The sequence below is a fragment of the Anas platyrhynchos genome, chromosome 1, assembly GCF_047663525.1.
Source record: "Anas platyrhynchos isolate ZD024472 breed Pekin duck chromosome 1, IASCAAS_PekinDuck_T2T, whole genome shotgun sequence".
NCBI classification, from domain to species: Eukaryota; Metazoa; Chordata; class Aves; order Anseriformes; family Anatidae; genus Anas; species Anas platyrhynchos.
The window spans coordinates 46,289,697-46,315,974 of NC_092587.1; the positions used below are offsets into that span (position 1 = coordinate 46,289,697).

General features: G+C 38.1%; 1 protein-coding gene across 4 annotated transcripts; it reads right to left on the reverse strand.

The window, feature by feature from the left end:
• Positions 1–26,278, reverse strand: NEDD1 (NEDD1 gamma-tubulin ring complex targeting factor). 4 transcript variants are annotated; one of them, XM_027452372.3, is made up of 15 exons: positions 26,136–26,278; positions 25,276–25,419; positions 23,420–23,514; positions 21,811–21,927; positions 20,470–20,610; positions 15,097–15,326; positions 13,923–14,124; positions 12,817–13,003; positions 9,808–9,939; positions 9,589–9,636; positions 8,886–9,109; positions 6,587–6,743; positions 6,149–6,305; positions 3,994–4,060; positions 1–3,290 (listed from the first exon to the last, which is right to left on the reverse strand). In XM_027452372.3, exons 2-15 carry the CDS (start codon positions 25,409–25,411, stop codon positions 3,186–3,188), a joined length of 1,998 nt encoding a protein of 665 aa, XP_027308173.1. In that variant the 5' UTR covers positions 25,412–25,419; positions 26,136–26,278; the 3' UTR covers positions 1–3,185. The 4 variants fall into 4 exon arrangements, with proteins under 4 accessions (XP_027308173.1, XP_027308161.1, XP_027308165.1 ...); XM_027452360.3 differs by having other exon boundaries at positions 26,042–26,275; XM_027452364.3 differs by having other exon boundaries at positions 25,957–26,275.

Consider the following 26,278-nt stretch of genomic DNA (forward strand, 5'->3'; position numbering starts at 1 on the left):
TGTGGAAAGATTCTCAGATAATTTATTAATCAGCATTACCAGATATTTTTTTTTTTTTTTACCAGATTAGCAGATGCACTGCAACAGGTAATATGAAAACAGCCATACTGAGTCAGATCAGAGGTGCAGCAGCTCGACGCTCACCTGTAATGGTCACACAAGCACACGTACAGTGGCGGAACAAGCAAATAGTACCGCACCTTTCAGTCTTAAGCACCCCACAATATGAAAGCCGTTGTCTTTATATCCAAATCACCCTTCACAGCTTTTCCTCTTCAAGTTTTAGTATCCATGGTATGGGTTTGGGGATACAGCCTGTAAAGCATTTTCTTCCTCTCCATACATCTTGGTCCTTGTATAAACGGGGTATTGAGCAACTTGCACAATTGTTACTGTGCTGGTAGTGGTGAAGAGCTGTTTGTCAGGCAATGTTTCTGGCGGTTGGCAGAAACTAAGTGATGCTCTGGCATTTTGATCCATTCTCATAAAACTGTCACAGTGGGTTTTCAGAGCCTAAATACCTTGAAACTACAAATGCAATTCACAGCAGCAACAAAAAACAACTGGTAAGCACGAGAGAAGGAAATTAAAAAAAAAAAAAATCCATATGTTAAATGTTATGACGATGTAGGATCTAAGATCAGCAACTCACCAGTAGTTTAGGTGACGAGATTATTCCTCTACCCTAAACATCCACTTGAACATTAGTTTTAGCTGTGAACATGATCCCTCTGTCACCACTGTAATAGCTTCCAAGTTGGAAGGAGGAATAGTACATCTGTTCTTTACTCCATGAGGTAATCTGAACACTTTTGTGAAAAGGATTTGATGGTCTAGGTGAAAACATAGAGGCAGCAGAGGTTACAGAAGAATTTTAGGTAGATCTTCACACATTCTTTGGGGCAGGTTTTTGCCTGCTATGAAGTAACATTATTACAGCATAAGTTTATTATCCTTAAAAAGTAGGTTGCAACACAATTTTGTTCAAAAAAGTTAAAACAAGTTTTATTTTAACATACAAATCCAAGTCATTTACAAGGCAAAACATTCCCCTATTGTGGTAGCATACTGCATCTCATCACAGCATGTGCAGCTAGTAATCCTGAGATATGAAGGGGAAAAAGAAAAAGCCCTAAAATATTTTAAAGGCCAAAATGTATCTTTTCAGCCACTGTTGCTATAATTGCCTCTGTTTGAGAGCTAAGAAAAACATAATGCAGTTCTGAATCAAGAAAACAAGTTATCTAAATGCCAAATACTCAAGATAATTTTCTAATTCCCTGCTGTCATCCAGGTATACAAGCAAGTGCACTTGGGGAACAAATGAAGAGATTCAACTGTGCAAGGTTAGTTTGTTAACACTGCAAAACATGTTGAAGAGCTGGAAGATTTTTGATCATTTCAGCTACTATTATCTTTATGAACTGTGGTTAATGTCAGTTAAAATTATGTCCTATAATTTTATTAATTTTCTACACTGTGTTAAATTACGAAATAAAACTGACTCTGCTTCCTTTCACCATGAAGTTATGATATAGAAATGCTGCTACTGCTTTTCATAAGCTTTTAAAACTGCAGACATTTAAAGGTCCTGTCCATAATATTGAACACAACTTGAGACAACTTGAACAGCCTCATTTTCATACAAGGTTATATTTGTCAATAACATTAAAATGTAACTTAAAATAAAAGGTAAAGACAGTGAAAGGGTATAGACAGTTTCTCGGTTTTACATTTAAAAATAAGTTACACTATATATTATGGCTTTCTTATTTCAAGGAAGAGTGCCATCTCAAGTTTAAGCACTTGATGTTTTAACTAGTTAACTCACCACATACTCAGACTTTCCTTGTTTGAGTTTTAGTGATTGCAGGAAAAGAAACCACCAAATATCAGTGAGAAAATTATGATGCCTCCAGAAAAATTTTAATATCAAGAAGCACTTGTAGAAGAGATCTTTCAGAGAAATTTCTAATTTAAATTAAAACTGAAAAATTTAATTTTAAAATGAAATTAAGTTGAAGTTTTAATTGAATTTAATCTCTCGGTATAAATAAAGAGCAAGACAAATCTCCATGAACTTCAGCAGTCAAGACTTCATACTGAGCTTCATTTCAAAACATTTAAACACAAATGCGATAGCATTATATTACTGAGGTAATGATTTCTCTTCGATACTATTTGTTATGTTAATCATACAGCTAAGACACTAGTTACATTTGGTATGCAGCTTATCTCAAAAAGGCTGCAATAATGCTAAAAAAAAGTATCAGGCCAAACAGCAACACAATTGCTCAATATTAAGTTTGGGCCAGAATTAATAGAATAGAAGTGTGTGGGGGGGGGAGGGGAAATGGTAGAAAGGTGCTTTAACCACAGACTGAAAGACTTCATTTACTCAATGCTATGTTGTTAATGGCTGAGCGTATGTCCTTTTTGAAATCTAAAGTTGCACTCAAACTGGACAAGCTATGACAATATTCAAATGTGTAAATAAAATAGAATTCTATCTACATAGCTGAAGTTTTAACCAAAAGTGTAATTACGCAGTTGAAGTAGTGTTTGCAACAAGTTCATGGCAGACGAGCACAGATTTCAGAGTTATAAATGTAATAAACGAGGTGATGGGCACTGAATTTTTAAATATTTTCAAACTTAGTTTTTACTCAGGATAGTAGAGTCACCAGTTGAATAAGATTAACTAAATACTGTAGGCTCCATGTCATGCAGAAGATGAGCTTTCTCTCCCCTTCTCTCCAAGAAAAGTGTCTGAAAGGCAAGCTGAAGTGATTGTTTTTGACAGTAGTAAAATAAAGAAGAAAATAGAAAAGTAGCTATTATCAAAAAATCTTATACAAAATGCATCTGTCCTGTTTTGGTTTTGATTATAAAAAGGCACTTCACATATTGCTAGAACTCTGATAATGTAGTTATCCTTTCAGCCTTTCTGTTAGAAGGATGTATTTCAAGATGGTTAGCATGACTATGCAAACATTTTTTATATGGTGTTTATCTGTTACAAGTTATAATTACTTAAAGTATTTTACACCATTTATTTAGAAAAGATTTATGTTCAAGATAATAGCAGGTCTTCATACAATACTTCAGTGATGATGGATGATCTGTCATAAGCAACACACCACATGTAGTGAGTTCACGCTAACAAAATTAGCGGTGTGAATCGTTCAGAAGTGAGTCCTCAGTCTTTTGTTTTCTTCGCGTAGTCTCTCAATTTCAGCTACTAAGCTTTCATTTACAGAATATCGTTCAAGTAAGGCATGCATTTCATTCTAGAGAAAAGAAAAAAAAGACCCAATAAGCAGCTATGAAGTTGTGCGTTTGTTTTTGTTGTTGTTTTTCCAGCTTAATCCTATTCATTTTCATATCCCTTTTGAAAATTAAACAACCGAGATAATATTGTTTTTAAATTTCTGGTAAGAAGAGTAGTATTTTTTTTGACATACACAGTATTTTGATCATTAATACATTAGTGAATATTTTATCAAAGGATATTTTGCACTCCTTCAGGATGAAATATCTACTAATGCAGGTTCCATTAAAATGTTCAGTACCAAGACAAGGTCTTTTTTTTAATGCAGATCAAAAGAACAGTTTCATAAAATGGTGAAGTTAAAGAACACAGAACAGTGCAGCATGTATGTTGTACCCTTAAGTGAAGCCATCTTAACTTCCTCTACCCCATCCTTACCCCAGCTCTTGGTCCTTTCCAAAGGACAACTAAATTTGTTTCCCCTTTGTCATTTTGTAACTCCTGAAATATAAAATTCATGATACCCACCCAATATGTATGTTTACTTCTTAAGGACAAAACAGTTTGACAGATTCCAACTCATGATGTTCTCCCCCTCCTTCACATCCCATCCTCCCATTCTTATTCCTAATAAGTAAAATTGATGTCCAGTTTTGACAGAATAGTTTACATGTTTTGATGTTACTAAAAATGGAAACTGTTCATATGCTTTTGATACATACCAACTGCACATGGAACTGTTTGATCATCTCCACTTGCAAATTCACAATATCTCGGTGACATGCTTCTCTGGGGGAAGAATTGCAAAAGGGCAATGCTCAGTTTTACTCAGGAAGCATAAATTATCTCCAATCCCAAGTACCCAAAACTCTATACTTCTACACCCTCATGACATCATGAAGTATCACACTAAAAACTGTTAAACCATGAAACACTGGTTAAAGTCCCAATGCAAGTCTTACAGAAAATGAGTTTTAAATGTGTGGTTTTTTTCCTACATACAGAACAACTTAGGATTTTTTCTATTTAGAAACATCCCTTTTCGAGCCCAAGTATCCATTTCCTGATTCTCTTTCTGAAATACCATGAAAACCAGTGTTATTTTCTTCATAAAACTTAAGAGTTCCTTATCTAGGTCTTCTGCCAGCTACAGCGTTACAAGTGCTGAGTGCTATGACAAGTATTCTTTGTTAACAGGATGCAGCAATTTTGTATATCACAAGGAAACTACTGTAAAATAACAAAAATGTTTTGAGTAATGAGAATTAGAAGGCTATTACAAAAATAGTGTGATAAAAGAGAAAAACGCTTACAGTGCAGCAGAAAGGAAGATTTACACGATATGCTGACCTGGATCAGCAGTGCTACCATGAATTACTTATTCTGTTTATTATGGCTGGTCTGTCATTTCCCCCCGAAAAAGGCAGTACTAAGAGCTGTATCACTCACCTGTTCACAACTAACATTCTACCATAACTGCTAATTTCTAACAGCTTTGAGAAAATGACAGATTGAGTCTAGATCTTCGCATTCCACCACCCCTAGAACTTTGAAGTATTCACAAACAACCACACACACAACTCAAAACGAATGAAAATAAAACAGAGAAGTAGGAATACTAGACAAGGTTGCCCAGATTTGTAACAGATGATGGCCAACAAGCAGTGGTTCATTAACAGCCCTCTTTATAAAAAGCTGGTGCAAATCCACCTAGTCCCAGAGACCAGTCTGACTGTTACCAGAAACACAAGAAGCTGGTTTTTGACAGAGGAATTAACGAAGCCTCATGTTCTAGGGATCTGTGCCCTTTGCAGACTAATCTGCGTTACATTTCCTATGATACTCTCATAGGCAAGAAGGCAGCCTACTGCACTAACTCTGAGCTACGTGATTATCCATTAGCCAGGCTTCTACTAGACTGAATTTGAGTTCTGCTGCCTTATCCCTCAGAGACTAGTTCAAATCTTTCTACTCTGTCTAGTCCTCAGTTTCAAGGAAAACACAGACCTCAAAAATAATAAAGCTTTTGCTCCTGACAGATTTGGTTGCATTTGGCTAGTAGGTTCAAAAACTGAGGAGAGACTGACAAAACATGGAATTCCCAGAACATCAACGGTAAGTCTGATCTCCAGGCATGCCTAAAACTGCAAATACCAGGAGACATTTTCAAAAGGAGGCAGTGAGAAAATAACAGGTTTACACTTTTGACAAAGTCCTACATTTTTTTTAGCCCACTATACTCAGGGGAATCAGCAGAAGTCTTTAGGGTAACACTACTTCACACTAAATCCTTAATTCTGTTGATTTGACTTCTCTTTATGAAGTGAATGGAATTTTGGTTAAGTAAGTATGCACAAATACCAGTTACCTGACACCAAGCATCACTTACAGCACAAATATTATTTTATGCGAAGCTTTGCCAACAGAAATACAAAGTGTTTTGCTTTATACATACAAAGCAAACAACAGTCAAAGCCAACACAAGTGAATTGTCCAGATCAAACTCTCCATAGTAGTAACTTTAAGAGAAGTTTCTCTGTGATAACAGGGGAGGGAAAGAAATCAGCACGAGTTTGCATGAAAGCAGTAAGGACTTCATTATGCACACAAATTTACTATCTGAAAAGTATTCAAACACTCACTCTGGAAGTATGTTAGCGAAGTCATGCACATAAAAAAAAAAAACCCTCAGAGACATCAATCTAATTAGCCACTAGAGCTGTTCAAAATAAAGCCTCGTACCTAGATTTCCAAGATTAAGGTTGCTAACGGTGTCATTTCCTAATGCGAGTAGGAAATAAGCTAAAGCAGATGTTAAAACATCTTATGAAGGAAACATGTCATTGAAAACAAAATGTGCTATATAAATATAAATACCTGAAGTCATCCATTGTTTCTTGTATCATATTCTGAATGAAGTTTATTTGGATTGATGTCAGAGGTGCATTTAGTCTGCTACTCCCAATTGTTTCTGCTATTTTTTCTGACAATGAGCTGGCAACTCCAGCAGTGACGGGTGATGTTATCTTTGAACCTTTAAAATTAACAATAAATAAAATTTTAGAAAGTCATTATAGTGGAGTACAAGAATGTTTCATCTTGAGGCTTGTTGATGCTTTGTCTCTAATACTACCAAGGGGGGGGGAAAGGTTTAGAAAAAGTCTTTGTGGGCAAACAGAGATGTTCTAGGGGAGCTAACAATTTACAAGCAAATCCAGACTGATATATTGTTTTAACATGTGGTCCGTTTTTACCAGGTTTTGCATTAGTTCACAGTCAACCACATCTAAAACTGGGCCAAAATGATTCACTTACTTGTTAAGGTAGTACCATTTACTGGTAGATCATAGGCAAGATGGGCCTGAGTATTCTTCACAAGTCGCTCACTTGTTTCAGGAGTCTTTGAAGCAGTGGATGGAGGTGGAGGACTTAAAGTTCCAGATTCTGCACTTGCTGAGTTCAACTTGGAAAGCTGACAATCAAAATCAAAACCTTACTTATTATAATTATTTAATTGCACTCAAAAACTAGATTTTCAGTATTTCTTTCAAATACTTTTGGTTTTAGGAACCTCCTGATAAATGTTTTCCTCCTCTAGCAAGGCTTCTTAAAAATTGATGACTTAAATACTCCAAAATTGCCTCTAGTGCAGATACATAGGAAGGAGTAAAAGATTAAAAAAAAAAAAAAAGACTAGGCCTCTTAATTTTCACATCAAACATCTTGTGCTAAATTTATAACTACCATTCCTAGCAAACTCAAGACTTCTCAAAGGCAATACAGAAGGAACCAGGGTCTCAACAGAAGCATATCAAAAGTATCTCAAAAAGCAAGAATTTTGACAGGGAATAACTAGGGAAAGAAGCAGCCGGAATTGACCTACTAAATGACAAAGAATCATACTGGTGTAACCAGGCTCTTCGTATCAGCACCAGCTGATAAGACAAGGGGAAATGGCCTCAAATTTAATCAGGTGAGGTTTGAGGTTTAGTTTTATATATTTGGAGAAATTTCTTTACTGAAAGGGTGATGCGGCATTGGAATAGGCTGCCCAGGGAAGTGATTGAGTCACCATCTCTGGAGATCTTCAAAAACATGTAGATGTAAAATTTAATAGCATGGTTTAGTGATGGACTCAGTACTACCTTAAAGGTTGGACTAGATCTCAGAGGTCTTTTCCAGCCTGAATAATTCTATGATTCTCTGAAACCAACTAATGATCATTCCTGATTTTCTATAACAATCAACATATTCCTCAAGCTAGCCCAGCTTTGTTTCACATGAGCTTTTGTAATATGAACTTATTTAAGCATAGAATCATATAATGGTTTGGGTTGGAAGGGGCTTAAAAGACCATCTAAATGCAAATCCCTTGCCATGTGCAGGGACACGTCCCACCAGACCAGGTTGCCCAAAGCCCCATCCAGCCTGGCCTTGAACACTTCCAGGGATGGGGCAGCCACAGCTTCTCTGGGCAGCCTGTGCCAGGGCCTCACCACCCTCTTGAGTGAAGAATTTCTACCTTATACCTAATCTTTTAGCTGAAAGCCATTACTCCTTGCCCTATCACTACACTCCCTGACAAAGAGTACCTCCCCAGCTTTCATGTGGGCCCCCTTTAAGTACTGAAAGGCTGCAATGTGCGCTCCCCAGAGCCTTCTCCAGGCTGAACAACCCCAACTCCCTCAGCGTGTCCCATAGGAGAGGTGCTCCAGCTCTTTGATCACCGTTGTGATCATCAGACTTGTTCTGGGCTTGTTCTAGTAATTCCATGTCCTTCTTGTGCTGGGGGCCCCAGAGCTGAACGCAGCACTTCAAGTGGGGTCTCACAAGAGCAGAGCAGGACAGTCACCTCCCTCACCCCGCTGCCCACGCTTATTTTGATGCAGCCGAGGATACAGTTGGCTTTCTGGGCTGCAAGCACACATTGCCAGCTCATGCTGAGCTTCTCATCAACCAGCACCCCCCAGCTCCTTCTCCTCAGGGCCGTTTTCAACCCATTCTCCATCAGCCTGTATTTGTGCTTGGGATTGCCCCTGTCCAGATGCAGAACCTTGCACTTGGCCTTGTTGAACCTCATGATGTTCGCACAGGCCCACCTCTCAAGCCTGTCCAGGTCGCTCTGTCCCTCTGGATGGCATCCCTCCCCTCCAGAGTGTCAACTACACCACACAGCTTGGTGTCATTGGCAAATTTGCTGAGGGTGCACTCAATCCCACTGTGCATGTTGCCAACAAAGGTGTTAAACAATGCCAATCCCATGATCCCTGAGGAACACCGCTTGTTACTGATCTCTACTTGGACATTGAGCCATTGATTACAAATCTGTGTGTGACCATCCTTACCCACCAAGTGGTCCATCCATCAAATCCATGTCTCTCCAATTTAGAGACAAGGATATCACGGGGAACAGTGTCAAGAAACAAGTACCAGTTTTGCACTGCTAAAGACCAACATACTACGAACTGATTATTTTACAGATTGTGCCAACGGTATGAAGAGAGCTGCAAAATAAGTTTAGCTGGGACACTTTAAAGAATTTTTTCCTTCAGGTAGTTCTATTGTCAGATTCTAAAAAGAGTACTCATAACAAGTATTAATTAGTAAAGTATACCTGTTTTAAGGTTTCTTTAGATTCTTGTTTTCCAAGATTTGTTTTCTTGGGGTCAGTCTCTGGATGTTCTTCTTCTTCCTTAATTGGAGATCCCACAAGTGCATGTAGTGGGCTAGACCGTATCCCTTGTGCATTACTGCCTACAGGGTTTCTTTTGATTGGAAAGGCAGTGGTGAGCTGTGGAAGAAAATCCAAACCTGAAAGGTAGGACTGAAAATCCAGACCTAAAATTAAAAAGAAAGGATAAAGCATGTAGGTTAAAAAATATATATAAATAAAAAAGACCAAATAAGCCACAACCACACAAAGAAATAACAAAAAAATCCCAAACATCCACACAAAACAAATAAAGTAGTCACCCAAAAACACATCGCACAAAAACTGAATCCCCAAATCCAACTTATGCTGTCACTGTCCTTATGAAAGTAATAAAATATGAAAAGCCTCTACACATCACTTTAAGTCTCCAAAAGGGAAAACAAAATCACTTTAAGACCATACTCTTGGATTTCCTGTTACCACATGTTGCCTTAGCTCCTCAGCAAGTTAGACATTTTCCAGGTAAATTAATGAAGTTCATTTGTTCCAGCATCTGCTTGCATCATTTCTTTGCCCTCAACAGTATGACAAAATTAGCATGGAATAACTAGCATAGACTTCCAGTGACTACTGACAAAGAAAAATACACTAAAAGTATGTTTACCATCTCCTTTTCCTGGAGGATCTTCATTTGCTTTACCCGCGATAACATCTACAAAATAGCAGAACACAGACAAATTGTTTATTAAACGAATATTGATGATCATTGCATCCAGTTAATAATTAAAGACAAATTGAAAAACCAAATAGGCACACACAAACGACAAAACATAATGCTATGCAGATGAATTATACTTTACAAATGTCAGTATTAGCAACTTACCATCTCTGACAGGAGAAAACACATCTCCTAAACTATTTCGACCCAAGTCATCAAAATTATTTAAGTCTGCACTTTTCCCATGATCTGTTTCTTTAGATGGAATCACATCCAAGCTGCAGCTACGGGGAAAGCCTTCAAAAGGACAATAGCATTGTTAACCATTTACACATTCCAAAAATAATGTATGCTATTTCTAAATGAACTCATAGCAAGCCTGATGCCTGGTAAGTCCAGCAAGTATGTTACAACTATCTCAGCTACTGACAGATTCTAATTAGAGGGTCAACTTGATCTTCTTAAGAGGTGTTATCACAGGTGATCATAACTAGAAGTTAAGATACTTATTAACAAAAATACAGGTGGATTTTTTTCTCCTCTTTTTGAAAAGGAAGGAGAAGTTGTAAAACTCATGCACTCATTTTTAGATCAATTTGCTGCATTAATGATGTAGATTTATAAAGTAACAGATGAGATAACTAGTAAATACACCATTTGCTAAGAAGGTGACCACATTCAGATTAACATTTAAACTGATTCTGGAAGAAAAATAAACCTGCTTCAGTCCAGCCATTAAGCATTCTAAGAGAAATTCTATGAAACCCCTATTTTGAAGCTTACCTAATATTAGAATATTCTCTGCTTATTTCTAATATTGTACTTCTAACACTATGAAATCAGAGAGGAATTACAGTTACACAAAAAAGAATTTGTCCCTATATCTTCCCTACTCCATGCCCAAGACTTATTCCTGTCCCAGTCCAGCAGGAACAAAACATCCATCTTTCAGATGAATGGTAGCATGCACAGTTGTCTGCAGAACAGAGGCAAATCTTCAAACACACACATGCAGTGATTATTCAAACTACAGTTTCTAGATTGGGAATACATGGAGAAGCGAACTGAACTACCAACAACCACCTACATAACTTTCAAAGTATATGCTTTAAAAACTGGATCAGGAATACAAGCAAGGTGCTACTCTGCCCTCACTAAACTCCTTCCTCTAGAAATACCCAGATTTTGCTCATCTAAGTTGAAATGTATGTGAAAAGCATTAGTGCCACTCAATACAGAAATAAGCTTCCTATAAATCACCTACTACATAAAGCTTCTGTAGTAAAGCTTTTGTAACCTTCTTTAGTTAAAAAAAAATCACTTAAAACCTATAACCACTTCTCTATGAGTTCAAGTGAAAGTGATCTAAATATAACTTTGTGGATGACTACACTTAATCATGTCCAAGTATTTACATAAACTGGGACTTGAGTCAGGTTTAAAATATCACTTTAATATATTATTATAACACATTTTCCGCTATGTGCCAGTTGTGAGGCATGCATAGGATTGTGCTTGCTAGTTAAGTAAATTACTCAGTTCTGAGTCAGACTACAAATGCAGTATCAACCTGTGTCAGAACCTTCAGAAGGCCTACACAGAAAAAGTACAATATAAAAACAGGACAAAACATCTTTTGCCTTTTTTTTAAAAAAAAAAAAAAAATCACTAATCTAAATGCAGGACTTATCTAACCTGCAGGGTGACTATTAAATAGAAGTTTATGGGAAGCCTGCTGGAAGTACATATAAACGGCTCATCACATTTTGAATTTATTTATAGTTTTAGACTCTAAAATATCTGTGACAAAAACCTCCAGTCCATTTACAAGATGTATGAACAGGTGTTTTTTTTGTCCTAAATATGTTATTAGATGACTTGACTGAATACTCCTCATTTCTCCAAGGTTAAAACCGATCTTCAGGGCTTAGAAAATTTTCCACAGAACAAATGCAGTTCATGGCCTCTCATCTACTCCCATTTTTAAGTTTAAAGACTGTATCTTCTTTGGTATACCAGACCCTTTACTTCCACACCGAACTTTCAGCTTCACAGAAAATATTTATTTCATAAACCTTTATTTTCTTCAAACATTTACTTATTATGAATGGTCCTACTTAACGGTTAACAACCATTACATGTTCAAATAAATATAGTAAGTCATACGGCTTTTTTGCTTTTTTTTTTTTTAAAAAAAAAAAAAACTTAAATACAATTTCCACACTATGCAGTAATGTCGATTAGCAACACTTGGAGCACATAGGAAGCATCCTACTTCACCTCACACTCCATTGCATACCCAAGGGAGGTCATTAATACATGTCCCTATGGACTGCAGTGGCTTATTGCCTCATTAGTGTTGCTACATGTATTTCTCTTTATTTAAAAAGGGAGGGAAAAGTGCCGTTGCTTTAAAATGGCTTGGGGAGTTCAAGAATCAAACTGACAGAGTTACTGATTTGACTGTATTTTCAGAATTCTTGAATTCACAAAAAAATTTACAGCACATTTCATGCAGTGGCAGAATTTTAGAATCATACGTAGAATTCTTACCAAAAAAAATGTTAATTTCAGAAGCATAAACACCAAGTACAGTTATACAATTAATCACACTTGCAACTATATTTAACATCTTTCCTACCATGTAACATAACGCCTCATACAAAAAAAAAAAAATACAGTGCAGCTCTCAGGTTTTTGGTTTTGTTTTGTCTTTTCCTGTTTATGTGTCTAGGTTGTTGCCAGGTCTGTTACTCCTGTTTACTGATAGAATTACAAATCATTAGCTCTGCATTCCATACAGACATTACGTCAGGAAGTACATTACGTATATAAGGATAATCTACAAGAAATTAAAGACAGAGAGCCCCACAATGTCACCACGAAGCTTTTTCCTTTAACATTTAAGTATGTATATGAAGTCTAAAATTCTGGACTTGAAGCAAGAGTTTCTAAAGCTTGCAGTAGGACCAAGTTCACTTCCCACAATCTCATAGCCTGTCTCATGTTGTGGGGGAGGCAGAAGGTGCAGGTGTGCATACACACACATACTTTGAAACAAATGCCTTTCCCTCAGAGTAATTTTTATGTTGTAATGGTCAAGTCATTAAATTTTCCTTACATCTTCAGAATTATGCCAAGTAGTAATTTATAGGAGTAGGAAGAAGGCACTACCTGTTTTCTCCTGAAGAAACTCTCCTCCCTTATTATCATTTGGCGCTGTCAGAGGAGGTGAAACTGTTGCTGATGTCTGAGAAGCTAGATTTTTGATGCCAATATTTTGAATTGCTCCAAGATTTGCTCCAGCTTTGACTTCTATTCTTTTGGATACAGGCTTATTTGAAGAACCCTTAAGGTTAGACTAAAAAAAAATAAAAATATATCTTTACTTTCAACTGAAAAAGTTAAGTGAATATTCTTTTTGTTTTGAAACACTAAAGTTCAAATTGCAGTCTGCCTAGGAGATATGCCTTTACAAATCTAAAAAAAATAAAAAAGAACTATATCTTAAGGCAATTTCAAAGAACATGGGAAAATTCTGTATTATCATATGAATATTGTATGACCTTGCAAGAGAACAGAACTAAAGGTAATGACAAAATGAACTGACACTGGCTAATTTTGAACCTAGGCCTACACAGAGGAAAAATAAGAGATTACATTATTAGGTAGTACAAGTTTTAATGGAATAACCAACCACTAGCAGCAAGTGTGCTGGAAGAACAACAAAGTCTTGGAACAGTAAAGAATCCACTTCAAAAGGTTCTTCCCATCTCCACTGGGTGAGGGTATGTGGGTTTTTTGGACCAAGTAGAGCCTAATTAGGTCTTGGAAGAACCTCTTAAGCCTTCTATTTAATCAAATCCTCCGCAGATGAAATACCTCAAGATGGGCTGCTGCGTGTCTTCCCCATAAGCAAAAGGGCCATTACAAATCTCGCTGCTGCTGCCTGGAAATGAATTTAAGATGCCACAAACTGGTCTGCTGTGGCAACATTCACACCAGGAAGTTTAATCTTAAAGTTTCACTCATTTCTACATGGAAGCTAAGGAGGAAGAAGGAAAAAAAAAAAAAGGAAACCTTCACATAAACACCCCCTTGCTCACTTGAGACTGAGCAGTTAATAAAGTTTCTATCTCTGTGTTCATATGAGTCAGCTTTGCTGGCATCTATAATGCTTGGAAATTTATTAATATTTCTCAGATCTTAAACTTACATTTGCTTTTATTAATCTAAATATTGAGCAATAAAACGGAAAGGTTTTGTATATTTTGTTTTACCTTGGAAAAAGTGCTACTGAACTGAAGACGTATGCATTTCACACTGCCTTTGTGAGCAATAACTGTTTTCACTGGTGATGTCAATTTTCTTAAGTCATACTGGCAGATTTTTCCCCGGGAGCATCCTACAGCCAAAGTAGTACCATCAGGCATGAAGTCTACTGTTGTCAGAGGAAAATCTGCTGCTATAGTTGTCAGTAATCTTCAAACAGGAGAAAGAATAGGAGAAATAAACTTTTAGAAGCTCATCAAAATATTAATTTTTATGGTTAGACTTATCAAAACAAAGTAATTGTGAACTAGCTTTAATATTTCAGCTACAGGTCAACAGTTCTACTTCTCCAGTGCCAATTCCAGTAAAATACCTTAAGGAACAGTGGATTAGACATGCTAAGTATTGATGTTTAACAAATTAAAATTGCATCTGCTCCAGAAGATTTCATCAGGACAGGATCAAACTGCCTTCATAAACAGCTCTTCTGACACCTACATTAGTTGCTGCTGGAAACAATGACTGCAGTGAACATATGGCTTATATCCTTTAGTTTCCCAAACCTATCGCTTCTAGCCCTCCCACAAATCTACGAAGAATTCAGGTCCTAGTTTGCATCCTTCTACTAAACCCTCCAAACTGGAGAAAGATTCCTGCTTTACTCAGCTAGAGTAAAAGCAGACTAAAGCACCCCAAGCTAAGATCAAAGTCCCACAAAAACACTTACCATCCCACCCTCTTACTACACAGCCCATCACCTGCTTTTTCATCCAGTACCCTGTCCATATTTAAGGTTCACCATCTCATCAACTTTGTGCCCTTCACCACAGCAATGTCTTGTATCTTGAACTAGAAAAGCAGGCAAGCTAAGCTTAGGTTGCTGCAGGCTCTCATAGGCCATACTGGCCATCAGAGAAGCTATCCCATCAACAAGAAAGCCCATAAGCAAGCACTTGTGAGCAATCACTTGTGCAGTACCTGAATTAGTTTCCATTTTAAGTTTTAAAAAAAGCAAACAGGACTTTCGGACAATTTCTCCAGCCAGCAGCAATATGCCAACCACTTAAACCTCTTTGAATATGGTATGAATTAAATATTTCATGTCATAATTGGATGTGCTTTTTTCAGCTCGTAAAGCCAAGTGAAGCCCCTATAAAATCATAAGGTCTTTAACATACTCACTTTTTACTTGAAGTATCATAGAGAATAATTCTTTTATCCAAACCTACAGTTACAAGCAGCAACTCGTTGACTGGAGAAAAGCAGATTTCTGAAGCTGGTGCTTTATGAGTATTTTCAAAGTTATGATACGGGTTCTGACTATTTACATCCCACAGAGTTACATTTCCACTGTCAGAAACACTGCCCAACAAGGATTTCTTAAAGGATGAGTACTTCAAGTGTCGAATAGGCTGTAAATAAACAAATAGACAGACTCAAATAAGTTGTAACACCACTATAAGACATCACTAAATATTTTATATACACACTAGGAATACAGATGTTAAGTTAAACTATTTTACAAAGTTCACAAAGTTCACTTTACATTTCAATGCAATTTTTACTGCCTGGGGGCAGCATGTGCCCTGATTAAAAAAAAAAAAAAAAAAAAAAAAAAAAACACTCACATGCTGCATCTAAAAATGAAAGAAGCAAAAAGCTACATTATTTCACTTATTCATGTACTACCAAGAGTATTAAACTTAATTCTCCTCCACTGATTTTTGAAAATCCTTGGGTACAAGCCGATTTGGTAAGACACAGAGACTACAGCTACTCAGGTATGAAGGTCCTGCAGAAGAGAGACTTTACCCTGTGAGCTAGGACCACAGAACAGGGTAACATGCCTGACTTAATCACATGCAGATCCTACCACAGGACTACATCATACAGGAACTGAAACTGCATTTCAGAAGCAGGTAAATAGTTTGTTTTCCACTATATTCCTTCACAGGATGCCTCAGAACCTCATCGCTCTAGTACGAAATTACAATACTCAATCTCCAGATTAGTTTTATTTATTTGCACTAATTCACCTATTTGCAATAATTCACTCCTGTGACAGTAATACCCTTACACTTCAAATTGTTCCCTTAACTCCCCAGTCACCATCACAGCCTCCTTGGCACTCTCCCTGTTTCAATCTCTCTTGAACACGGACAATCAAAATCCTGTATGATTGTCAAGATGTTTTGTTACTGCTTTTAAAAATTGTGGTAACACTTTCTCTCTGTACTGTAAATACTCTTCCTGACATATCCTAGATGGCATTTTCTTTTTTGTGATACAATCTGTTTTGGTTGCTCATTGCCATTTTATGATCAAAAAGCCCAAGCCCTTCTTTCCTTTGGGAACTTTCAGATCATGGTGTAATGCCAAAGGCCTCTGTTGTGACCTCAGTCTAGCACCTTGATTTCTGTACTGGTGTATTGTTCTCATGTCTATTATTGAATCCTTTTTGGAGTTTGTCACAATCCTCTCTTACAGGCAGTAACTTCCAACTTCATCTCATCATCCAACTTCATCTCACAGTTCTACATCTCATATTATAACCACTACTGAAAGCATTAAACAAGGTTAGCTACTGATAACCAAATCAAGTATTGTTCTTTCAATATTACTTACTATTTTCTTCCCAACAGAAAATGTCTTACTCATCCTTCATTCTTCTTTTAACCTCCCTCCTCTCTAATATTTTCACAAGGCACTGATTAAAGCACATCACTCGAGTCCAGACACATATTTTGTCTGAAAATGTTCTAAAAAACCCCTAGTATACTGTTCTGGCATAATCCACGCCACGATGTACAGTACTAGACTTTATCCTCTAACTTCATTTTACTGGAGTTACTTCTTGGATCATTTGCCTCAAACATAATTTCTAGCACTTGTATTTCATGTCTCACTGGAAGCCCAGTTGCTCCACAGGGAAGTGGTACCCTCAACCGCATATTCAAATAAAACAGAAGATGCCTGTATATAGTGAACACGGACCACCACCAGGCATGGTGGGGACATTTTTATCAGCATATTTCAGTTTATCTCCACAGAGTAAAAGAAATATAAATAGATTCAGGAATAACACCTCCAGTTACATACATGATCAATGTAGGAAACATTCCCATCCCTCACAGCTCTCCAATTTATTCACCATTCCTTACTGCCCTAGCATCTGCTCACATTCCATTTTCTCCTTCTTCTGCCCTCCTGCCCACCAGTATTACTCTGAGCGCTCCTCATATCTGCCTCGTTATCCTTTCAAGTCTCCCATTTTCTTTTCTCATTTTTCCTTCTCATCTCATAGTCCCGAGGAGTATTCTCTTTTCTTTCATACACTGGCCTTCTCCGTATGAGCTCTGCTCCACACTTCTCACTGAAGTCACAGATTTCCTCAGAGCAGCTTCAGTTTAAGTTCAGTTTGTTGATGAAGGACGTGTGAGGTGTGGGGAGAACCACGTTTTGGAACTGATCTCTCAAAACCAGAAGAAAAGGAGCAGATACGAACAAAGTTTCACCACTTCTCTGTAAGCACAACTCCTGGTGATTCCTGGGAATTCTGCACACACAGAACTTGCAAAAACATTTTTAGCACAAGGTACTGAACTGGCAAAGAAAACATGAAACCTTTTTCAAAACATTTTACTGGTCAATGTAGCACAACAAACCACGTGCATCTTTGTGCCCTAGCTGTGACTGAAGTAGATTTTCTGTAGAAAATAAAAAGTACATTTGATCTCTAAGCTTCATAGTAAAGCAGACAAACCAGGAACAGTGCACTTCAGAAAACGGTTAGCCCATTGCTGAGGACTGATTGCACTCAGGGCTTTCCCCTGTTGGAAAACAAATTAATAGCCCAAAACTAAACCAGAAGTAGTCTAGTGTTATCAACTGTCATTTAAAGATAATACAGATTCTTTATCTCCTTTACCTTAGTGAGCCTTCTAAGAGAGAAAGCAGACGTAAACCCAACTGATAGCTTTAAAAGCTGAAGACTATTTCACTATATGGGGTGACCAGAGCTCATCACACATCTTTACAAATCAGCCAGCTGTTCAAACAGCTAAAATAAATCCTGTTGCTAGGAGAACAGCACCAGGCAGTGAAGACTTGGACAATCATTATGTTTCAAAACAAACTTCAATTCAACCTCACAACAGCAAGCAGATAAGAATCTGGTAGTCTTAATGAATACCAACAGCAAAGACAAATTATGGGATCGGCAAACAGCTCCCTGCAAGGACTCGACTCTAATAAAGCACAAAGATGTTTCTAAATCAAAATCAATTAATAGAATGTAGGCCAATACTGCTATGAAAGGAAAATTGTTTAAAGTCACAGAAAGCACTGCAACCTTGGGCTATTCGACTACTTGTAGAGTCTATACAATTACAGAAATTAACTGGCAAGGAAACTACATTCCATCATGTGGAATCAAACAGAGATGAGCTCGATTTTATAAGGTTAGCTTGACCTCACATTCCCTGATTGTAGAAAAGTTACTAAGGAGTGGTGACCCTCACTAAGCCAGACAGCCAGTGCCAAGATCAAGCAGAACAATACACCGTGTATCTATTCAAGCCTACTCTTAGAAAACTGGGCCCCTAAACCATAAATCAAGAAAAGGCTTGTTCAATCTCTTTAAGAGAATTACACAAGTCTTCATATATTTGCTTCGTTGCAATTAATCCAGCAATTCTCTACAAGTACCAATTAACCCTCCTCCACCCCCTCCACCCCCCCCAACAAAAATAAAGCTATTTTTGCACAAAAGAACAAAGATCATTCTTAGAACGTAAGCTAGGCTGATAAACTGGGGCATCCAAGTAGTCATCATGTTAAAATGGAATTGAGTTCTAATTTTGTAAATTAAGACTGCAATCAAATAACTGCACCCCTTTAGAAAGCGTTAGAGGCCCCTTTAGAAAGTGAATAGTAGCTCTGCGCTTGCAATTACTTTGATTTAACACTTCAAAGATCTTTAGCCATCTCAAAGGTCACTCAGCTTTGCAGTAGGCCTCTTGATTTCATCTGCCAAAACAGCTATTCACTGCATCACTTATTCCTAATCACTTTTTGGTGGAAAGAGTTGAATCTATCAAACAGGTTGACGTTAATCATCTTCACAATAATTTTCTTCTTAATTTTCCAACTAACTAGCAGAAGAGCCCCCCCTCTGGATATTCTCCTCAACCTTTTAATCCATCCATGGATATTCCTGTAGCTCATCTCACATCCATGTTTTTCACATCATAACAATCAAACCAGAAAAATGAACTGACTATACAGACAGATTTTTAAGACCAAACCAAGCATGAAGTACAATTTTGCTTCAATATAAGTATGAGACTATGGTGATGGATCAAAGATACTGCAGCATCTGAAAGCAGAGACAGTTTGAATTTAATGGATTTTCTCCAACAGAAACACCACAATCCCTGTGATGCTGTAAAGTCATAAGACATTCTTCATCAAGCTATATTGGTCATGCTATACAGCAGAAAAATTTAACTTCCCACTCCATCGTCCATCTAGGACTGAGAAGGCTGTAGCAGTAACAACAAACTATGGCGTAACTTCAGCATTCCCTGCAACGCTAAAGGTCAGCTTCAGTACCAGGGCAATGATTCTCCATCCCCTAGGCAGCTCCTACTTCTATGAAAATGACCCCAAAAAAATTTAAAAAGTGCCCAAAGCACAAACTCTTCATTTTTCCTAAGACAACATTCACACTAAGAACTCACTTTGGGACTTCCAGTCAGACATCACATCTCCTTTGCTACTGCAGAAGCCTTTTTATCAAGGGAATTCCCCTAACGATACCTACTAATTCTGCAGTATTTTTTTTGAGTCTGCAAAAAAAGACTTGGATTTGAAACCCATACCAAGGCCCTTAAGTAGTACATATGTTTGTGTTTCTCTTTTGGGCATTTTCCTGCACACTAGTTATCCAAAACTCTTACCTTAATACCTCAGTATGTAATATAAAAGTCTCATTGCTTTTACTCTTTGAGCAGCTGGACAATTTTAATCTCTAAATTTAATAAATTATTTCTAAACATAGGCTGATATTCTCCCCTACTGTACAGACAGCTCTGCTCAGCTGTAAATCTGATTAACCTGGATAAATCAGAACCCAGGCTACGCAGTCTTTGCTGTTTGCAACAACAAGCAAATGCACTGAAATCCTGCTTTGGTTTGTAAAGCTGACTATTTTTTGTTTAGGGTTCTGATGCACAGAAGTTTGTTCTTGAGGCAGCAGAGACCACAAAATAAAGTTTGCAGTAAACTGTATAGAAGTAAAGGTATATCATACATTTGTATTTCCATGTTACCTATTATTTAAGGCTAGAATACACACCAAGGGCTGCTCTTTAGACACTTCAGAGCACCCTAAAAAAAGTTAAAAGGAAAAAGATAACTAAGCGTGACAAATACAAACACACATTCTGGCAAATTATTTCAAACGCAGAAGACTCTTGATACATACTTTCAATTTCTAAACACTAAATGTGAATTAAAGCTTCCCACTCAAAAGTAAGCTAATACAGAGCCTACCTGACGGCTGCCATAACCAAAGGGAGTACTTGATAAATTGGTGGTAACGCTGTGCAGAATAATTTCACCACTCAAAGATCCAGAAGCGATGTAACAGTCGTTCCAATTATATGTAACACATGTAACTTCATCTTTATGATCCTGTGGAGAAGGGATGGAGGGAGAGTGTTAAAGACATATAGGAAAACCATAATCCTGCTTATCTCATGCTTTTGGGATTGATGGCTTTTTACCTGGCCATCTATAACATTGAAATATATATGTATATATATACACATGTATATTTTATATATATATATATAAAATATATATGTATATATATTTAAGAGTTACAGTGGAATATCCCAGAATACAGTAGCAGAACATACTAAAGATCAACCATGATATCTTAACCAGTTTGAAAGTTTCCAGAAGACTGTTTTAATAAATTAGTGAAGACAATATTGTAATTACGTACAGTATTTCAATGAGACAGCCAGAGACAACTACCACAGATGTCAATGTTATTTTAAAAGTAAAATAAAACTGGTTTCAGAAACCAGTGATGATTTTAAGAGACTTTCTATTAATATGAGTTACTAGTGCCAACTTCCCCTCCTGTCATGTGTAGTATTAACACACACACACACACTTAACCAGGTAGCTTTTCATTATAGTCATTTGCAGCAAGGATATTGTGGTTACTGAAAATGCAGGGGAAGACAAAAAAGCATTTCTATCCCAAGAAGTATAAAAAAAATATATAAAGCATTATATTAGCTAGTCAGTACTTTTGTTTGAAACCGTAACTTAAAGAATTAGGCCTATGCTGTAGTATCTTCAACAGATACCCTAACTAAGGGCAAATCATCTATTTAAGGGATCATGGAAATATATTAGACCATTGTAAATTTTATGCATCGTGACGAGATTTTAGAAAATTTGTCTAGATCAGCTAGAAAGAGATGACCACATCCCAAATTTTCATTTAAATTCTTCAGAAGTCCGGCATAACATTAGTTCTATTACAAAAGCAAACAGCCATTATCTGAAATACAACCTTGGAAAAACACCAGAGAATATCAAAACAAATTCTCAAAATACAAAACCTGTTCTGAAAATTTAAACATTCATTATCATAGACTTGTATCCCTGGCGTCATCAAGTTCAGAGTGCTTATTAAATTCGATTTGCTATTCACAGTCCATGAAGAACACAAAGTTAAGTGAAACACACCTGTGTGCTAGCTCCTATCTGTGAACTTGATCCTATGGGTATCTGACTTAGAAAAAGCATGTTATTACAATTGGCAACAAAACCTGGAAATCAAGAAAGTTACAGTTCTTCCCCAGCCATGTTTACCTTAAGGCAACGGTGAACCCTTCTGGATTTGAGATCCCAGATATTAACAGTGTTATCGAGGCCTCCACTTGCAATATACAGAGAACTAGAATTTAAGCTCACACACGTCTGTTTTGCCTGATAGGAAAGAAAAATAAAATCAATAATATGTTAAAGACAATTAAAGTCTACTTAGAAGCACACTGATAGTGTTTTTGCAGATGTGGAAAGTGTTAATGCAGATAGTGCCACAGTCTGATCAAACTATGGGTACACTAGGCATTTCCCAAGAAGATACATTTAATACCCAGTTCAGTCTGGACATATGTTTAATATATTTTAAGGTTTAAATATACTAATTAATAAACTCTTAAATGCTCACATCTTCCTATCCTAATTTTACATTCTTTGAGCATGCTTTTCTTCAATATGCATTTTCCCTTTAAATTTTAGCACTCTCAAGTGCAATCATTGGCTTCTATTTGGGAACAGACTGAAAAAGAAAATGCCACGTTTAGGAAAAAAAATCCTTAGAAGAATACTAAAAAGTTGTCTAAGTCACGTACTTCACATTCCCTAAACATTACAAAGAATATTAAAGTAGCAAACCTCATAATTCCACAAAGTGCTTCTTTTTAAAATAATCACTGAAGTACCAGCTTTTGAAAAAAAATGTCAATCTTAATGATAGACCTACATCGAGGACAAATTATTCAGTTCCATCATGTTGAAAATTCACTTTTAAGTTCCTGAGATTTGAAGTAAGAGAAAAAATAAGTCCATCTAATTATTGATAGGGTAAAATTGGGAACGATTGAATTAGGTTTACATCAGATTTGGTAGAATCTCTGTGACAAACTCTCCACCTCTGGAAGTGTTTACTTCTTCAAACCTCGAAGCCCAGTTTGAACACCTTTTCAGAACATTTCCAGGCAAAATTAGCATTAAAATAGCTATCCAGGGAGAATAATTAGAACTGTTTGGAACACTAACGAGTCATTCAAATAGCCATGTCAATAAACTCTTCTAAAACTATGTCCAGCTTTCTCAAGAGTTTGTAGTGCCGCATTTACATTCAACAGGAAAAAAATAAATGCCTAGAACTGAAGCTTACCTATTTCACAGACCTATTTCAGAACCTAGGGCACATTTACTCTTATAACAACCTTTATATATATATATACTCATGTTTTTCAACGTACAATTCACAGACATGCATAATGCTGACAAATGAAGTTTGAAAATGAAGATCAAACTTTCAGCTCTGTACTGCTGCCCATGTTTAATGGATCAAGGTTGAACCCCTGACTGCCTGGTGCTGTCACACGGGGGTTCAACAGGCAAATTCCCTTAGCAGAAATCCACCAGTATCAGATGCTGATGTGTATATACACCGTATCTGTTAGTATTTTTTCACTGGTACAACTATTTTAGAAGCACTGTCTTCCTCCACTCCTTACATGCATTGTAACTATATACAAGGACATGTTTTTCATATGTCAGAACCTTTAACTATATAGAAAAAAAAATGATACCCAACATGCAGAAGTGGTAAGATACAAACAGCACACAAGATGGAGTCTGTCAAAAAAAAATAATTAAAAAGAAGAACACAATTAGTCATACTTACTCCTTCAGCTATCTCAAAAAGTGGAGCAGGTTTACTTTTACAGCTTGAAACAACTATTTTATCACCAACAGCAGAAGCAGTGACCAGGAAGCTATCTTAGTCACAAGTTATGGACCGTAACTGTATTGTACTTGTGATTAATACAAGCAACAGGAAGTTTCCTTTAATGAACTGAAAACATGTTGGTTAAACAGCACTGTACCTCGAAGGGACCTAGAAATAGAAACGTAAGCTATTTTACGAGATTTCCTTAAGAAGCTCTTGCAGCAACTACAGCCCTTACTTTCCAGTACAAAGCCGTGTAATTTCTTTCCAAGGAGAAATATCTCCAGGTTATCCAGTATACATTCTTGTTACCTGACCACCCCCTAAGAGCTTCATTTATCACTAGAGTTCAAAGGAACGCCTGTTGCTATTTACACAATGAATTTAAAGAAATGTCCTGTTCATAGCAAACGTTAATTAAACTAGTTCACCATATTGTTCCTGGAGTACAATGAACGCATTTCCTAACTTGTCCCCCCCTCAGTACGGCGAGGAAAGGGTGAATGCAAGTTAGTATTTGCTGTTTCTTTCATCATTTCAAGATATTTTAGCTTAGGCAGATCCAAACCCAACACTTCACATCTAGCAAGTGGGTTAAACGCTCCAAAATATATCAAATAAGATACTTGTTGTGTTAGTTTGGAGGGCGGAAGTAATGAGGGGACTTGGAAGAAAAAAGCATGACAATGCAGGCTGTCTCAAGTTTACTAATAACAGATACGTGACATATATATACACACATATATGCACATCTAGATATATACCCATACATGTGTATACATACACATACATTTAATTAAAAAAAAAAAGACCCTGTCATTCTCCTCCTCACTATGCTTCAGTTTCTTTACAAGTAAAAAAAAAAAAAAAAACAGCTAAAAAACATTGACTTGTCCTTTGATTGTTTGATCTGTTTTCCTCACATATCCACATATTCTCAGACTTAGAGGACTGATGAATTCAGAACTTTCAGGACATCACGTTTACGTGCCAGCACACTGTCCTTCTTTCACATCAAGATCTGACATTGCTGCCCTTTCCTGTGACAGGCATACAGCTGTTGGCTCAACAGTGCACTACTTTCAATACATTTCTCACACACTCACATCCCAGCTGGCTCTTCATATCATCATCCTATTCTAGGCCTCCAAGACAGGTGTAAGGTCTGCATGGGACAGTTACATCTTCATGTGTACCATACTGATTCAACACATTCATGCTTTCTCTGTAAAAGCTACAAACAGCACGCAGAAAACCACTACCTACAGAGCAAGAGGTAAGAATACTTGAGCAAGGACTACTTCTACTATTAGAATCAATGGGAAGCTGTTCAAAGAGAAGAAAAAAAAAACAAAGCCAAACAAAACAAGAGCCCTCTCAACTCATTTCTATTACAACATTACATTTTTCCTCTCTACACTATGCATAGAATTTTACTAAATCAGCAACTGGGTGGGTTTTTTCATCCTTGTCAGTAAATTAAGCACTGCCTTGAAAGTGAAAACTGTAATCAACTGCTAAAGAAACAATAAGTTTTACAGTCGGTAGCCAATTCGAGCGTATCATAATCATTAAAAATGTGTTAACCCCCTAAAGGAAGAAAAACTTCTTCAGAAGCATTTACCAGCATGAGTTTATTTTGTAAATCACTTCAACACAGAGAACCACAAAATTTTCTTCACAGGATATACCAATCATTTTATACAACAGTTCACATCAGGGCTGTCATTTACAGACACTTTAACCAAAACAAAGTGCAGTGCAATTTGGCAGAACACCCACTGAGCTGTGGCTGAAACTGTAAAGGATACTATTGCTGGCCCAACACAGTGAGCTGACTAGATGCGGGGACGCGTGCGGGTTGAACTGCTCCACCACGGTTAGAGAGGAGGAATCCCATATTTTAACGTCATCTCCAGCTGAAGCAAAACGTACGCCTTCTGGCATGGCTGCACCTATTTTTGGAAAAATAAGTCAGTTAATGAAAACACGTGTAAGTAAAGACATAAAACAGGTCACTTTACAAGTCGGGAAGAATCTCGCATGTATCATTTAGCGCTGGGGTCTTGGTAGCAGGGACATTTACACTGTTAGCTAGTTACAGTTACACCACTGAACTGAGTACAGGGCTAGAAGCAGCAGACCCCCCACGTTTTATTACAGAAATCTCTGCAGGAAACACGTTTTCCTTTTCACCAAGGAACCGCCGGCTTCTCAGGGCTATCAGCACAGCCAAAACCCTTGCAGATTAGCGCAGAGCCCGCCGGCCTGCACCCTGCGCCTCCCCTAGCGCACCTGGCGGCCCCGCGTCCCGCCGGCAGGTGGGGGCAGATCCGCTGCAAGCGGCCCGCGAGGCGCCCCTCGCCCTCCCAGGGGAGGCGGCCGAGAAGGCTCCGGCCCCAGCCCCGAGCCCGTGCAGCGGCACAGCGGCTCCAGGGCCAGCCCCTCCTCAGCCCTGCCGCCCGCCCCGCCCCGCGCCCCGCAGCCGTTACCCCGAGCCGGGGGGCGCCGCCCCGCAGCCGCCTCCTCACGGGCCCCGTCCCGGCCCCAGCCCCGCAGAGCCCCGGCCCCGCGCACCTGGCCCCGGGCCCTCCCCGCCCAGCGCCCGCCCGGGGATCGGGCCCGGCCCGGCCCGCGATTGGCTGAGGCGCTCCTGCTGCCAGTTCCCTACGGGGTCCGGCGCTCGCTCCCGGCCAATCAGCGGCGCCCCCGCCGCGCCGCGCGCGCGATCTCCCCGGCGGGGCCCCGACTTTCCGCGCCGCGACCAACTTCGCGGCCCGTCCCAACGGCCCCCGCGGCGCCTACGGTGGCCCG

What these genes read in the sequence shown, in the direction of transcription:
- NEDD1 (XM_027452372.3), bottom strand. Translation starts at nt 25,411, where the DNA reads ATGCCAGAAGGCGTACGTTTTGCTTCAGCTGGAGATGACGTTAAAATA. An exon ending in TCCTCCAGGAAAAGGAGATG is followed by an intron (nt 9,110 to 9,588) that starts GTAAACATACTT and finishes TTTTAATTTTAG; the next exon opens with GTCTGGATTTTCAGTCCTAC. An exon ending in CTAAAGAAACCTTAAAACAG is followed by an intron (nt 6,744 to 8,885) that starts GTATACTTTACT and finishes TTTGATTGTCAG; the next exon opens with CTTTCCAAGTTGAACTCAGC.